Source organism: Pogonomyrmex barbatus, unplaced genomic scaffold (genome assembly GCF_055798465.1).
Source record: "Pogonomyrmex barbatus isolate J1 unplaced genomic scaffold, ASM5579846v1 scaffold21, whole genome shotgun sequence".
Lineage (NCBI taxonomy): Eukaryota > Metazoa > Arthropoda > Insecta > Hymenoptera > Formicidae > Pogonomyrmex > Pogonomyrmex barbatus.
The window spans coordinates 2,785,978-2,801,760 of record NW_028297118.1 but is presented as its reverse complement, the minus strand read 5'-3'; the positions used below and the strand labels follow the sequence as shown (position 1 = coordinate 2,801,760).

The following is a 15,783-nucleotide window of genomic DNA, read 5'->3' as shown; positions in this document are numbered from 1 at the left end:
TAATTTTAAAAGTACCCTGATTATTGTATAGATTTAAATCAATTATTTTGATTGAAGAAAATATGTGTGTGTGTGGGGGGGGGGAGGCGAATGTGTTTCTGCCTAATAAAAATTTTTTTTGTTTTTGTCACATAATTTATTTGAGTTCACTCCTTACAAAATAATAGCTATTTAGTTTCAACAATTTCTTAATTGTCATACTTTCAAGAACATGATACTAGTTAAAAGAAAAGCTTAAAAATTTCGTCAAAAGATTAAATCTATATTTAAAATTAAAAAATTAAGTTTATTATAAAAAAAATATTTTTTTCAAAAGAGAGTTTCTCTTTATCTTTTACATGTTATTTAACGAATGTTGAAGAGCATAATAAAACAGAACCTGATTGATTACCGAAACTGAATTGTTTTAGGAAAATACATATGCGACGGGGACTTGGATTCGCGTACGAGATACGCAGCACCGCCATCCAGTACGGATTGACGACTTCCAGAATGGGCGCCTCAATGGGAGAGTCAGCCTATTTAATATTGGTACTTGTTTAATCACTCACTGCCCATATCACGACTATCGATTCATAGTCTGAATACGCGTGGAGAAATTTGTTGGATACCAAAATCGTCGACCGAAAATCAAATGGATCTTTTTGTAAAAATCATATATTGCATGTAAGTGAAGGAAAGGCATCTTACAGAAGTAAGACATCTTCCTTGCCGAAATAAACACGATCCATATTCTCTTTGTGTGTTCAATGCCGAATGTGATCGTTTCAAGTCTTCATTTGTGTTAAGCTATACATGACATTTTATCTTAATGGGAACATACAACTACGAAATTTAGGAGTAAAACGTCGCATTCGGCGTTAAATGTACTCTTCTTAAATACCGAGGCCGATCTTTTATGACTTAACGACTAGAATCTATAGGTAGAAACGGGAAAGATCTGACTTAACGCAAAATGTATTTCGGCAAATGTGTCTATGTCTTTATATATAACTTGTATATTTTTTAATTTTTTATATATTCCTCTATAAGATGTATTACTGTTTTAACGAAGTTTTTACGATAAAACATGATAGATGTACAAACAGTTTTTTCCATCCATCAAAAAAGGTTCTTGCGTGAAGATCCTTTGGTGTCCAGCATATTCTCCGGCAGGATGACTTCCGCCATTTAACAATTTTTCTCTACATAATCAAAATGCGTCACGGTGTTTTTTTATCTCCATCTTCTTTTAACACAATGTACAACGTTCTTTAGTTTATTGTTATGTTTTACATTATTTTAATGTAATATGTTAGCATTATATTGTTAATAGTCGTACGGAAGGAGAAATGTAAACAACATGCCAATTAAGTAACGTATATGTACATTTAGCATTTATACTTTGGAAAGAAGGGATATATATTGTTTACATATGGAATAAGTCTTTCGGCGAGAAAATTCTGGCATATATATCAATTTTTAGTTTATTTTTATGCGCGCGAGGATAGGAGTATTAAGTAGCAAGATATATGATAAGACGCGAGTAAAAGTTGTTTTACTGAAGAAAATTACGAGAGGTCAAGGGGCGATAGCGAGAAAAATAGAGATAAAGAGTTTAAATCAACGATACTTTTTTAAACGTTAGCACGTGCGAGGCGAATCAAATGCGATTCTGTATTTTTGAACGTTTAAAAGTTAAAACACAATTTTGACGATGATAACAGGACTAGCGTTAGGTATAGCTAATGACAAACGAAGAGGAGACTCGTTTATCTAAATGTTTCAAACTGAGATTCTTAATATTATACGTAAAACGCTGAAAGTTTCGTACCTTTGCGATTGTGGCGCGTTCCGTTTTCGCCTGTAAAATCATATTCTTGTTATAGTTATATCACACTTGTTCATGTGTCACATCCATTGCTTTATACATTATTAATTTAATCAACATTTAATCAACATTTAGATTACAAAGTATCACAGATTAATGTTAAAGTATTTCGTACGAAACATTGATTCTCGATAAAGTCAATTTCCTGAAGGCATTATCAGACGGGCGATTTATTTTTATCAATAGTTTACATTTTGATATTGATCAATTACCGATTAATAGAAAATTAATTATGGCGATTAATCATGATAACTACACTACACGAGTATATCGAACAAACAAAGTAATTGATTTGATTTTACTTATGCGCTGGATTACATTCATGTCAAACTGTTTTTTTTTTTTTAAAGATATGATGGTAATCTTATTTATTATTGTGCAATATGCAGTTGGTTTCAATTTTGCGTCCTCTAAACATAATTTTAGATTCTCTATTATGATGACATTTAACCCATTAGAAATTAAGCTTATAATATAAAAAATTTTAGTTTTCTATATTATAGTAAAATTATTTTTATTTCTGAGGTTATAATATTACAATAATTTGATTTATGTAATTTATATATCACATAATCAAGTTTGTCGAGATAGATTCTGCAAAGTGTTTGTTGCACATTTTAAATGATCAGAAAATAAAAGCTAAAGAGTTAAGATTAGTGATCTTGAGAATCATAATCTGACGTTAACGCGATAGATTTATATTTTAACGTACGATCAACTTTTTATTCATTTAAGATCAATGACAAGTCGATCGAGATTAAATTTAAATTAAAGTAACATGAGAAAAAAAATTGATAATTTTAGTCTTTTTTCATATTGAAACTGTGAATAAGGATAGATTATGTTTTTATATAAATTTGTTTTTTGTAACTTATATTTTGAACTAGTGATCTTGAATTTTAAATTATTCGCATAAAAGATATACAATTATTTAAAAAAAAAAAAACTTAATTTATATTTAAGGAAGAGAAATTAAATATAAAATTGGAAGAGAAATTTATTATTAAAACTTTTGTCTATAATAAAATTTTTGTCTTCTAATAAGTGAGTTCGCGCACTAGTCGTTAATGTTGATTTTTTATTGGTAAAATATTTCTTATTTTTATAAAGTAACAAAATTACTCTTTATATTATTTATATCTGTCCAAGTATTTTATTACATCAAAGTACTTTTGGAAACTCGGTAATGAATGGAATTGATTTTTTAGATACATAATATACAAGAAAAAATGTAACTCATGAGAAATCTGATTCAAATTGTTATAATCCAGCACTCGTGTTTTCTTCCGTGTTTCTACATCGATGACAAGCAGCAATCGCTGCCCCTGGTCTAAGAGAATTCAATTCTCCTATGCTTGAAACTACTAATCTTATCAATAATCGTCAAATGAAATTCAACGTCTCGAAAATTGAAGATTCTTGAGACTTGAGAATCAACGGGCACTAATAACACGATACGCCAGTTTACATCTTTTCGTTTTAATGATCGTTTACTAGACGTGAAGTATCGTCTCTTTTATACTTCCCGTTGCTGTAAAAAAAATATTACAATCGGCAATAGATTATTATGATTATCATCATTACTGTTGTGTCTTAGCTACTGTTTCTGCGATACTTTTTACATTTCTCTCATTGTGCGTCTACTTTTTACGTGAGAGCGTTATTTTCAAGATTGCTTTTAATTAAGATGGATTTTTAATTGTAACCGTTATACGGGCGAGGGGCGATACACCAAGGTCTATACGAAGAGCAATATGAAAACATCTGTAACATATGGCGAAACTCGAGTGACCACTCCGTTCGAGATAGATTAAATTCGACAGATCAATTGCGTTGATCGGTATCGAGTTAGTAAACAATAGGAGATGTCTTTCTATTTCGTTTATTATCTACGAAATTTCGAACTTCGAGTATTCGCGTAATAATAAAAGATAAAAAAAGATTTTATTTCTCCACGTAGACTCCATTCCGTTATCAACGCAATGTCGTTATAGTTGTCTTTTCCTTTGGTATTGAAAGTTCGCGCGCCAACGTTCGCATAAATACGACGACGATGGAGTGGTTTCTGAAGAATCGACTGAGCTCTCCTGTGATACGCAAATGTCACTATAATTTCGTAATAAACGTTTGTATTGAAACATATATGTATGTTACAACGTATCGTAATCGCGTTATCACTTTCTTCCCAATTGGTCCTGAGATGACAAAGGCGAACGTGGAATAACGAGTACGACGAGGAATACGGGAGCAAAACTCACATTCTCTAATTTTGATTTTTGTTAGCATAGTCTTGAGCTAACGACAGACAATACGCGATTCATAATTCGTGTCTTTTGCTTTCATCAAAAAACCACATTCGTGGTAGATATTGTATTGTACACAAATTTGTAATTAAGACTTTTGCTGATTTACTGTAACTATCTTAAATTATAACATTAAAAGTGAAAAAGTATATGATGAGAACTCTTGCATTACAATAAAAATATTTTTTAACAAGATAAGCTTGTAGAATATAAACTGCTTTCCGAAAACTGCTCTGATAAGAAATACTTATATAAGAAATAAATGTGTCTAATCAAGAACAAAATCACAATTTTAAAATCATGATTCTATAGATATATAATTATCGGAGCAAAAGATAGAGTTTTCTATAAATTTTATAAATCTACTCTATTAATTGCAAATGATTATTTTATTGAAAAATATTTTAATGCATTTTGCAAAAGAATTTTTATCATGTGTTTTCTCAATATTATAATTTAATTGGTTGTAGTGAATCAGCAGCAGATTTAATGAATGGAAAATTCTAACGAATTTACACATTTATAAGCAAATTGCAAATCTCGAACCAGAAATAGCACGAATAGCATAATCTGGAACTAGCTTCATTGTATCTCTTTTTGTATGCGTTCAGTTAAAATTTTGTAGTAACAATTTGTTAATATACACAATCAGAGATAACGTAAGAACGAATTCGACAATTGTTAGTAAATATTTTAATTTCGGAAGAAAGAGGAACGATATGCATTTATTTTTTATGTATGTATCAAGTGCTAAAATAAGTCTAAGAGGCCTAAGACTACGTTATACCAATATCATCAAACATTATTTTCTCATAAATAAATTTTGTCGAATCCGTTCTTTCTCTTCATATTTCCATCTTAAAATAGAAATCGGCGATTTTCTTCAAGCCTATGTAGTGTCACAGAAAAGGGGACCCAACTCGAATGATCTAGGCAATGTCAAGATCATGACTCTGAACAAACGAAGTTTATCGCTTATCATTCATTAAAATTTTAATTCTCATATACATATTTGTTGGAAAATAAATACAGAAGAGAAATATTACTCCTTTTTAATAATTATTTTAATCACATTTGAAATTGAAAAATTCTGCTCACGGTTATTTAAATACAAATTTATTAAATTAACATTAGATTAAAATGTTTTCAAGATAAAAGGCAAACTTTCTCTTCCGTCATATTTATTTCATAAAATAAACGTATAATAAAGAATTCATATTTGATAGATTTAGATCATTGCATTTTATTTGTTAATATATATTTTTAATAAACGATAAAACTCTGACGATTAAAATTCTTTGAAAATTATTTAGATTCGTGATCTTATATAATATTATTGGACGTTAAAATTATTGCAATTGAATCCTCTTTTCTGTGGTTCTACCCACGTGGGACATTCTTCAGAATCAGAATTTTCTCGAGGTGAAGAATTTGAGTTTTGATCTGTATTTTCTCTTCCTCCTTTCATTCCAAAATCGTTTCTGCTTTGTCTGTTGGTGTGTTTAGTTGTCCATTGATTACGATGACAACGCAGACAAATCGCAGATCTCAATCATTTCTTGACGAGATTTAGATGTGTTGGTAGTTACGAATAGTTAGTACCAAACGCACGCTTAATTGACGGAATTGATTTTACAAAGAGACATATATAGAATATCCATCGTGTGTACGAAACTTGTTATTACACGATAAGAGGAAAAGGAAGAGAAAGAAGAGGAAGAGGAGACGACGATGCAAGTCACTAAGGAGACTGTAACGCAATCACATATATAACAGACACGCGTGTAATTTTCTTATAGCATAAACACAAAAATTATAAATTAACAATGCGATACAAACATTGTGCGAAGCATAGCGAGCGATTATGTAAATTTGTTGACATGTAAATGTCCATGTTCTAATAAAGATTTAGGATATTTTCTATAAACAATTGTTGCAATTGTAATCGCAACGGCATTACACGTGCCTAAGTACACATATTTTGCTGCATAAAATAATACTACTTAGCAGAGTAATTTAAAAGTGATTCATCACTGTGGGCATACAAAATATATTAACTTATGCATTATATCATATGCACTGACTAGAAATTAGATTATATTAAAAACATGGCAGAGTTATTAACTCTTTCGCTACGACCGTCATAGCACGCATTCATGTAACGAGATTAAAGCACATTTTAAAATTATAATTTATTTTACTAAAAGTATAAATTTTCGAGTACAAATAAAATAGAATTTGTATTAAAAATTTACAAATCGTAATGTTTAATAATATTCATAGAGAACGACTAGAATCAACGGAACCACATGTATTTTGCGGAAAATGACTATATCGATGATAGTAGCGAAAAAGTTAAGACGAGTTTCACGATATTATTAGATTTGTTTTTTATAACTGAACTAACGCATATACTTATATTTAAAATGAAATATATATATATATATATATATATATATATATATATATATATTTGAAGTGGCGAAAGCGAGATAGAAAATTTTAGATAAACTGACAAAAAAACATCTATTGTTACATGTTTCTATATCGGATTTTATCGTGCAAATTAATTACGTGAATTACTCGTCACATATGAGGTATTCTAAGATTAACATTTAATTCTCTCTTTTATTTCTTTGAAGAAGATATATTACTCAGCTAATCTATACTAATGCGCAAGATTCACAATCTTATGCACAAATTTATAATTTATAATTTATTATCATAAAATGATTAGAAAATTTGCTCTCGACTCACCAGTTTAATGATCCAGCTATTCATTAAGGAATATATTTTAGATTTTCATTCATCACATCGCATCTTCATCCATCTTCTGCAAATCACAAATTGATTGGTTTCAGTTTTGCCATATTTCTCTTTTCTTTTCCTTTTTATACTACGGCATTTGAACGTTTTATTCCACCATTAAATAAAAGTGTAGTTAAAATAAATCTGTTATATATCTACATTGTAATCTAAACTATTATTAATTGTTATTAACATTACCATTTTTATTATCATCTTGCGCGAATTCTTTCAGGATGCGCCTCAATGTCTCGTCTTCCTTGAAACATTGAATCAGCATGTCTTCATACCTGAAACAGAAATGTTATGCTTTAATCGATATAAAAAAACTCATTTCTTTAATTTTGAATTTTAGGTAATTTTGAATTTAGATAACATACACAAAATGTATAATAGATTCTGTATTACCTAAGAGGTATTTGAATATCCTTGCGTTGCACAGTACCCAAAATGCGGACTCTTTGCAATACGGTATCTGCCACTATTCTCTCGTACTCTAAATATTTTTCATCCTGGGTGAACCACAACGCCACTGCGCACCTCTTGCCATGGCGTACACCCTGAACGCCGTGAAGATTTTCGCCACCGGCGGAGAAAGCTATCATTCGTCCGCATCTAGGTTGAACAATTCCTTGAATGCGACGTCTCTTTCGGTCCTCGACGAAGAAGAACTGGCCACCATCAAAATCATCATTAAGATATAGAATCGACGAGTAATCCCGCCACGTGTATGCTGGATCTTCCCGCAAGCAGGAGCCGTCATCTTTTATTATGCAATTATCAGCGTGAATCTCATGACTCAGATCAGTTCGATTGGCCGACGAATCTGAAAACAATAGATAAAATGTACTTTCTAGAAATCAGCAAATATTTACGTGTTCCTAATCTTCATTTTTCCTTAGACGACTCTTCGATAGACAAATAGGAATACATTTTTCTATTATATTTTATATCCTGATGATCGTTTTGTTAATAAAAAAATGTTACAAAAATGAAATTAAATGCTAGAAGCTAAGCGAACGATAGAATATGATTTGACCGATTGTCTATATGTTTAATGTCGTACCAAGTATTACGATGCGAACATGCCAGCGAAAGTGTTGTCAGAAGCACGAGGATGCGTCAGATGAAAATTACCGAGTAATGCCGTTCGGCAGACCAAATGGGTGTAGGTGAAATGCAATGGTCGATCAAGGTCGAAATACCTTTCCACGTGAGTACGAACCGCTTCTGTGCGTTGCAAAAATAGCTTCAGCAATTCCGGCTTCACCAGACCGAAGTACACCATCTATAAATTTGTTTGTTCTGTTTGTAAGAGGACGATACATTTTACCGAAGGCTTAGCAGGGAATGAATAAGGGAGGGCAACAAGAGATACTATCTGATATGGATGATCCTTACCAAGGCCATCCTGCCAACAGTTACGCCTTCAAAGCGCTCGAAAGATGAGTGCGGACTTTTATTTTCTTCATAACCATCGCCTTCCACAGCGATCTGGAAAAAATTTACGAAATCATCGTTTACGTAACTTATATATGTGTGTGTGTGTGTGTGTGTGTGTGTGTGTGTGTGTGTGTGTGTGTGTGTGTGTGTGTGTGTGTGTGTGTAAAAACATTTTCATTTTAATAACAATAATTAAAATTCTATTCCAACGCACTGAAAACTCATTTTTAAGCTTTACAAGAAGAATTAAAAAAATTAATGTTGCAATTCAATACGGAATTGATCAGCGACTGAGTCAATTTGATACCTGGGTGAGTCGCATAATCAAATCGCAATCAGTGGAATTGAGAAAACCGTCAACCGCGTAGCGATTTCTCCCGCCAAGCTCTTTTTCTCCTGCTATCAATCGCACGTCGTCCATGACTCTTAATCGCTCCGTGGCGTGACCTCCTTCTATCTTCACTTCCTCGTCTCGGAATGTCGATAGATTACCCATAAATTGCATTCGAATAGATGGCGAATGACCTGGAGGTGGATGCAAGATTGTTTTCGAATAAGAATCCTAGAGAAATGAAAAATAAAAGATGTATAAAAAATAAAACAGATGATATTACGACTTTGGAGATGCAAAATAGATACATTTTTGCTATATTATTCGTACCATTTAAAAAATCTCTTTGCGCCTATTTTCCATGTAAATGCGAGCATTAAAGTAAAAAGGGTTGCATTTAAGCAGGCGATCGAGCGGGAGAGATGCATGTATGTGATATTCTTTAATTAAAATTTTTTTATTTATTTCATTTTATCAATTATTTTCATTTTATTAAATTGCAACAATAAACGTATATTTATTTTTAAATATTTTATTGCTTTTCGAGTACAGATGTATAACACATAGTAAAAATATCTCGTTGTTATATTAAAGCTGGCAATGGCAATGTATTCGACAGGAAAGTTTACTGATCATTTCTAGCTGATTTAAGCACGATGCGTAATGGTCAAATTGACTTGTGTATGTTCCTTCAAACAAAAATCGAAACTTATAAAAAATGTCTTATGCTTTTCGATCATGAATCAATTAAATGGATAATCCCATAAGATATTATTGTTATTTATAAGTAAAAGTATCAAGGGTATTTTCTTTATAATATATCTCGTTTTTTACCTTCTCTAATTCCTTTTTATCGGGTCTCTTCGTGTTTACATTTTTGAATGCCTTAAATCTGGCATCAATTGCTGTAAACTCTTTCGATATGTAATGTAACAACATCAGCTCGTATTCTTGTCGCTTCACGTAAGAAAGGGCTTCCTAAAAACAATTCTCATTATATTCATTGGTTTGTAAATTCTTTTTTATTTATTTAAATGAATTTTACTCATTTTGAATTATGAAAATCTAGAATCTTTATTTTAAAACACTAAAAATATATATTGTGCACATGTAAATTTTCTCAATGAGTGCGTTTAGCAGAATATTTATTGTAAAATGAATACTTTTAACTATTATTTTTATATACCTCTCTTGGCGTAAAGTATTCTTCTTTTACTTTAGGTTGAGAATTATAATAATCTTTATTATGAAGCATTGTCTCATCAGCAGGTAGAAATAATAAATAACTTGCAACTGCTGCACAGGCTGCTTTCAAATTACCCACTGTGCATATAAAATTAATAAAAATTATTGTGTGTGTGTGTATGTGTGTGTGTGTACGCGCGCGCGCGCGCGTGTACATGTGTATTTTACACATACACATACACGGGCCATTTTAAATAATAACAGGCAAATATGTCGAAAAATATAAAAGATAGAAAAAATCAACTTTAGACAAAGATTGTAAGATTTCAAAAGGATTACATGATGTTAAGTATGGTTTAAAAAAAAATAGTTTACGAGATATTTTATATTTTATCAGAATATGCCAGAATAAACTATAAAATATCTCTAATTATTGACTTTTTAACTTTAATATTTTTATCCAGAATAACTAAAGCAATTATATCAAATAACAAAAATATGATTATATTAAAAAATATATTATATTAGAAATTAATATAAAAAAATATATGATTTTATTTAAAAAAATAACGATCATAAAAAATCTTGACAGTGACGAATAAATCAATATTATAATCAATATTATAATGTGACTTCGTCAAAACTCTACAATCGTTTTGAAATATTTTTTTCTATAATCCTATAATTTCTAGATATTTAAAATAAAATTTTAAATGTTTAAAATAAAATTAAATATCAAAACATATTTATATAAATATTTTTATATATATTGATGAAAAATTTAATTGAGAAAGAAGAGAGAGAGAAAAAGACAGAGAAAGACACAGAAAGAAAAACACAGAAAGAGAAAATAAAATTTGTCTAAATTAAAATAGTGTGTGTTATATAGAATTTAAATAAATATTATACAAAATATAAATAAAGTACAAATGATGCAAAGTAACACAGAGGATACAAGAGACATGATAAGTTAAGGAATAATGTTAGACTAATATTGTCATTGCTACAATTTAGAAATTAGTTCAGTTAATTTTATGGCAAAAGATGATTCAGGAAACCGCTTGGTAAAATTGTCAAGTAGTCAACTATCAAGGTAGTTGCTCTTGTTAACGAATAGAGAGACATTGGCAATAAGGCCATTACAATTCATGACTTGCATTTTATGTCAATATCCAGTTCAGTGTTATTAAGTTATATATATAATTAATATATACAGAATTTTCTAATCAATACGATATAAGAGATGATTCTTTTATAAAAGTATTTATATGATAATAATTTATATGATAATTGAAAAAAAATTCAGAGATATATAAAGAATTTAATTAAAAAAGAAGACAATTTTGTATGAATATATGAATTTACTTTGACTTTGATAGTGGTAATTATTATATAAGTAAAAAAAAATATTCCTTTCAATAAAAAGATTTATAATAACATTTATAATTTTGATCAATCTCTATTAAGAAAGAAACTTTCGCTTAATTTGTTTAATAAATATTAAGATTAAAATACTTACGTTTATAATAAGCGAATTGCAAATAATTATAATGACTTCTGAGCAAATCACTTTGAAATTTGCCATTTACATTGTTTAACATTATTGAACATCCACGTTTACACTGTAGACAGAATGTAAAATGATCTGAAAGAATGGAATTATTTAAAAATATACCAACAAGAAATATCTTTTAGGCAATGACTTATCTTCTACTTTAAATTTTTTGGAACTTTTTGGTAAGTTGATAATAATATTGTGCTGTCTGATTTTTTATCATATATTAATTGTTGTAATTAATATATAACTCAACGAAAAATTTTTATCCATTAAAAATATCTCTAATTTGATAAATGTAAAAATGTTAAAGAAAGACATAAGACTTTAAGGAGATTAACGGTTAAATTTAAGCAAATTAAGATGAAAACAATTAATCATAATATTTTAACTTGAACGTTTCAAATTTTACTTAGTTCTCATCAATATAACAAAAAATTTAGAAGAAAACTTTTAGAACATGATGCCTCAATATTAGAATTTTTACTTATAAAAGTAAGGAAAAATACAACATAATCAAAGTTCCAATATTGAAATATCAGTGATAAAATAAAAAAATGAACAAATAATAATAATAATAATAATAATATACAGACAAATTAAACAAAAGAAATTTTTAAATAATAATGTATGTAAATGATATAAAAGTATGATATAAAAGTTGTGATAAAAATTAAGAGGCTGTGTCAAAGCTAGACAAACAAGAATAAAAACAATAAAATGATATAAAAACAATAAAATGATAAATACAAAAATAAAAATATAGAAAAAATAGTTTTAATGCCACATAAAATTCAAAAGTTATTTAATATTTTATATTTTTTTGAGTCTAATATTTATAAGTTGTATAAAATGTTTATTAATAGTGATGATAACAAACAGCTATTTCTCATCAATCAAATAAATCCTGCGTTTAAATAAGATTAATTAAAAACAAAATAAATCACATTAATTATATATAGAAAAACAGTTTTTGCTGGATTTGTTTATTTTATTACTTGTTGTCTTCATTAAGACTTGTAACTTACTTGCTACTGAAGAGGTAAATTCAGGATGCCATCCTTGATCGAAGGGGCCCTCGCAATAGATCCTACATTGCTCCTCGGATTCCATGTAGGACTCGAGAGAATTCTCGAACTCGATTACAGCTTCCGCGTAATTTTCATCTTCGTATGCCTGGACTCCCCGAACATACTTTTGCACGAAGGGAGCAGCTTCTAAATTTTTTACCTTTTCCACGGCCACGCCAGGAAGATTTAAGTAGTATTTCAGATTCTTCCTGATTATTTCGTGATCGGGATGTTGAGACAGAAAGGTGAAAGCTGCGTTTGCCGCATCTTGATATCTTCCTTTCTGTGAGAAATTATCATGAGTATAATATTAATTATATTGCAGATTAACAATTTTATTGCCAGTGTTTCATATTTTGCTTGCGATGTATTAAATGTATTTTTACATTATACGCAGAAGTAATTTTACACATTTAAGAAATTATTCTATCCTCCAAAATCAATAAAAACATAGTATTTACAGCATAACACATTTTAGCAATATAATAGACATATTGCAGAATTAATACACAATATTCAAAACATTCTGCACAAGTATTAAAATATAATATTTATTTTTTTATAAATATTAAATAATACTTGTACAATTCAAATTATGTTTGTAGAATTTGTAGAATATTTCCAGCAAACACGAAGTTATATGTAATATAAATGTTAATTGTAATTGCTCATTCAAAATAATGTAACTGTTGTATAATGCGTGTATTATATAACAGTTACATTGTTGAGTGGACAATTACAATTAACATTTATATTACACGTAACTTTGTGTTTGCTGGGATATTTTTAAATTTCATTTCTCTCTCTCTTTCAAATTATCTCAAGATTCCTGGATAAGAAAACATTGATTGCTATGCCGGAAATGAAATATTCAAAGATCCTAATTTTGATACAGGTGGTCAAATCAATTTTTAATTACAACCTTCTTTAATTAACGTATCGAAAATTTGACAGAGTTTCAATTATAAATGTCGATGTACAAATTCTCGAAAATGAAGTTATCTAATGAGTGAAGATGTGATGATATGGATCGGTTTTTTGGGTCAAGTTGGAGTTATTTAACTCCATAATTTACGCAGCAAAAACAGGCGCAGTATCCGCCACGCCGAAATTGCGTAATCCACCAGATTAGAAACCGAGGGATATGGTATTTTCGTATTGCTTTTTACGGGACTTTCTGTAGGCGAGAGAAAGACATGCGTTTATGTAGAAACACGAATCTGAACGACGCAATTAGACCGTTTATCAACTGTAATATGAAAGAAATGCGTCATAAAAATTAAACAAAATTACATTTCAGTATTTAATGTTGTAGAAATATATCTTTTTGTAATTTATCTATAAGAGACAATATGCAGAATTTAATTTGTACTTAATTCATATATTTATTCATATAGCAGAGATCATTTAAACTATATCATAGAAATAGTTGTAATTTTATATTATGTAAATAGTTATAGATAAATATTTGATGAACTTTCGTACCTGAAAATAACAGATATGGAGATACTCGTAGATGGCAAGGTTAATGAATTTTTTCTCCGTGGAGAGTGGGAGTCGTTTAAGCGCCCCCGCACCTGCAATTTCTCGATAATCCTGATTACATTTCATTAAACAAAGTGTCTCCTTCACTTTTTTTTCATAAAAATGCAAGTCCTCAATGTCCTGCGCAAAAATTGGCGAAGAACCTGCTGCCTCGGCTTTGCATTTGCGCCGGCAAATTGTCACCATGCGTTTATATGTTTTGTATCTGTAAGATTTGTATTTCATAAAATTCATAAAAATATAAAATATATTAAAAATATTGAGTTATTGCGTATGCATAGCAACCAATATTTAAAAGAAATTTCTTAATTTCAATATATTTTATCATATATTTCAATAAAAAAAGCTTTTCTTCAAAAGTATGACCTTCTAGTTACTATTTAAAAGATTTAATTGTATTATATAAATTTAAATTTAGGTTTTTTTATTAAAATATTTAATTTTAAAATAATAAATATTTTTTGATAATTATAAAAATATTAAATACAATTTTAATTAAAATATTTATAAATATTTAATATTTGAAAATTAAATATTTTTTAATAAAAAACAAAAAAAAAATTTAAATAATATAATTAAATCATCCAAAAAGAAGCTTTATTTTTTTGTCTTAAAATTAAACATCTTTTATTAGTGTAGTTGACTATCATATAAGAATGATTGTTTTTAGTAAAATTCATTTTGTGTATTCTTATTTACAAAAAGAATTTTTTATCTCTCTTTTCCTAAAAAATATATTTTTTTTAATTTATTAATGTAATCTTAAATTATTAATAAATACGTAAATTATTAATAAATACGTAAAAGAACAAGCAAATCCAATTTTTTCTTCAGGAAAAAGTTCTGAAGAAACACCATAGAAACATTTCTTTTAATGAAACGTAAAATTAATAATAAATTCAATATTTTCAAATATTAATATACATTGGGTGCTCACGAATAATCTTTCTTGTAGAATTTACATGTATGATTTGAAATTTATATTAAGAAATATGCAAAATGTTTCAGAAATATCCGACGTGTATCTTTCCTTGAAAATGTGGTCCCAGATAAAAACATTCCGTTTGATTTAAAAAAAAAAGGTGAATCTTTAAATAAAGAATTAAAGTGTTTAATTAAAAAAACTTAAAAAGTATCTCGTAGAATTCATATACATCCCCCCCTGAAGTTATAAAAGAAGAAACATTTTTTTCTAAAACCTTGTGATTTCCAGAAATTTGAATTAAAATGCATCCATTCATATTGTAGCACATCAAACGCCAGGTGGCAAGGGAAATCTCAACGGCAACGGATACTAATAATTACGATGTACCCGTGAAGAGAGTCGCTGAATCCCGCGATGCAGCCGTCCCAGTTCTCCTCGAGGTACGCCTGGACCGCGTTCTCGTAGATCTCGGCGAGCGTGGCATTACGCATTACGTTTCGTGCCTTCGCTGATCCGTCGCTATCGATCTCGTTGATTTCGATCTCCTCGGCGCGACACGCGCACACTCCGAGGAGGAGAGTCACCAGCGATAGAACGAATCTCATCCTCGCTCATTCTCTCGCAACTCCTCCCAACGAACTGCACGGACCGTCCCGTGTCGCGCCGGTTTTCAATTCGCCAGTCTCGGACGCGTGGGACGTGGTCCATATATTATAAAAAAAAAAAAAATGCGATGAGATTCGCGGGGTCA

At 29.5% G+C, this 15,783-nt stretch overlaps 2 protein-coding genes across 12 annotated transcripts in view; one reads left to right on the top strand and one right to left on the bottom strand.

The window, feature by feature from the left end:
* The window catches only part of LOC105427477 (F-BAR domain only protein 2), a 31,706-nt gene extending 27,694 nt beyond the window's left edge, over positions 1-4,012 (top strand). For all 8 annotated transcript variants that reach the window (XM_089078024.1, XM_089078026.1, XM_011639231.3 and 5 more), the window contains one exon: positions 411-4,012. In XM_089078024.1, coding sequence (XP_088934150.1) covers positions 411-481 — 71 coding nt within the window. In that variant the 3' untranslated portion in view covers positions 482-4,012. The remainder of the gene's footprint in view (positions 1-410) is intronic.
* On the bottom strand, positions 2,810-15,745 carry LOC105427498 (prolyl 3-hydroxylase 1). 4 transcript variants are annotated; one of them, XM_089078030.1, is made up of 13 exons: positions 15,420-15,745; positions 14,048-14,312; positions 12,521-12,845; positions 11,457-11,582; positions 9,939-10,075; positions 9,587-9,730; positions 9,083-9,104; positions 8,729-8,946; positions 8,380-8,472; positions 8,116-8,266; positions 7,387-7,804; positions 7,180-7,268; positions 2,810-7,006 (listed from the first exon to the last, which is right to left on the bottom strand). In XM_089078030.1, the coding sequence occupies exons 1-13, from the start codon at positions 15,635-15,637 to the stop codon at positions 6,996-6,998; spliced, it is 2,217 nt and encodes a 738-aa protein (XP_088934156.1). In that variant the 5' UTR covers positions 15,638-15,745; the 3' UTR covers positions 2,810-6,995. The 4 variants fall into 4 exon arrangements, with proteins under 4 accessions (XP_088934156.1, XP_088934155.1, XP_088934154.1 ...); XM_089078029.1 differs by lacking the exon at positions 9,083-9,104 and having other exon boundaries at positions 2,810-7,069; positions 8,729-8,983; XM_089078028.1 differs by lacking the exon at positions 9,083-9,104 and having other exon boundaries at positions 8,729-8,983.
* Between the last annotated feature and the right edge of the window lie 38 nt (positions 15,746-15,783).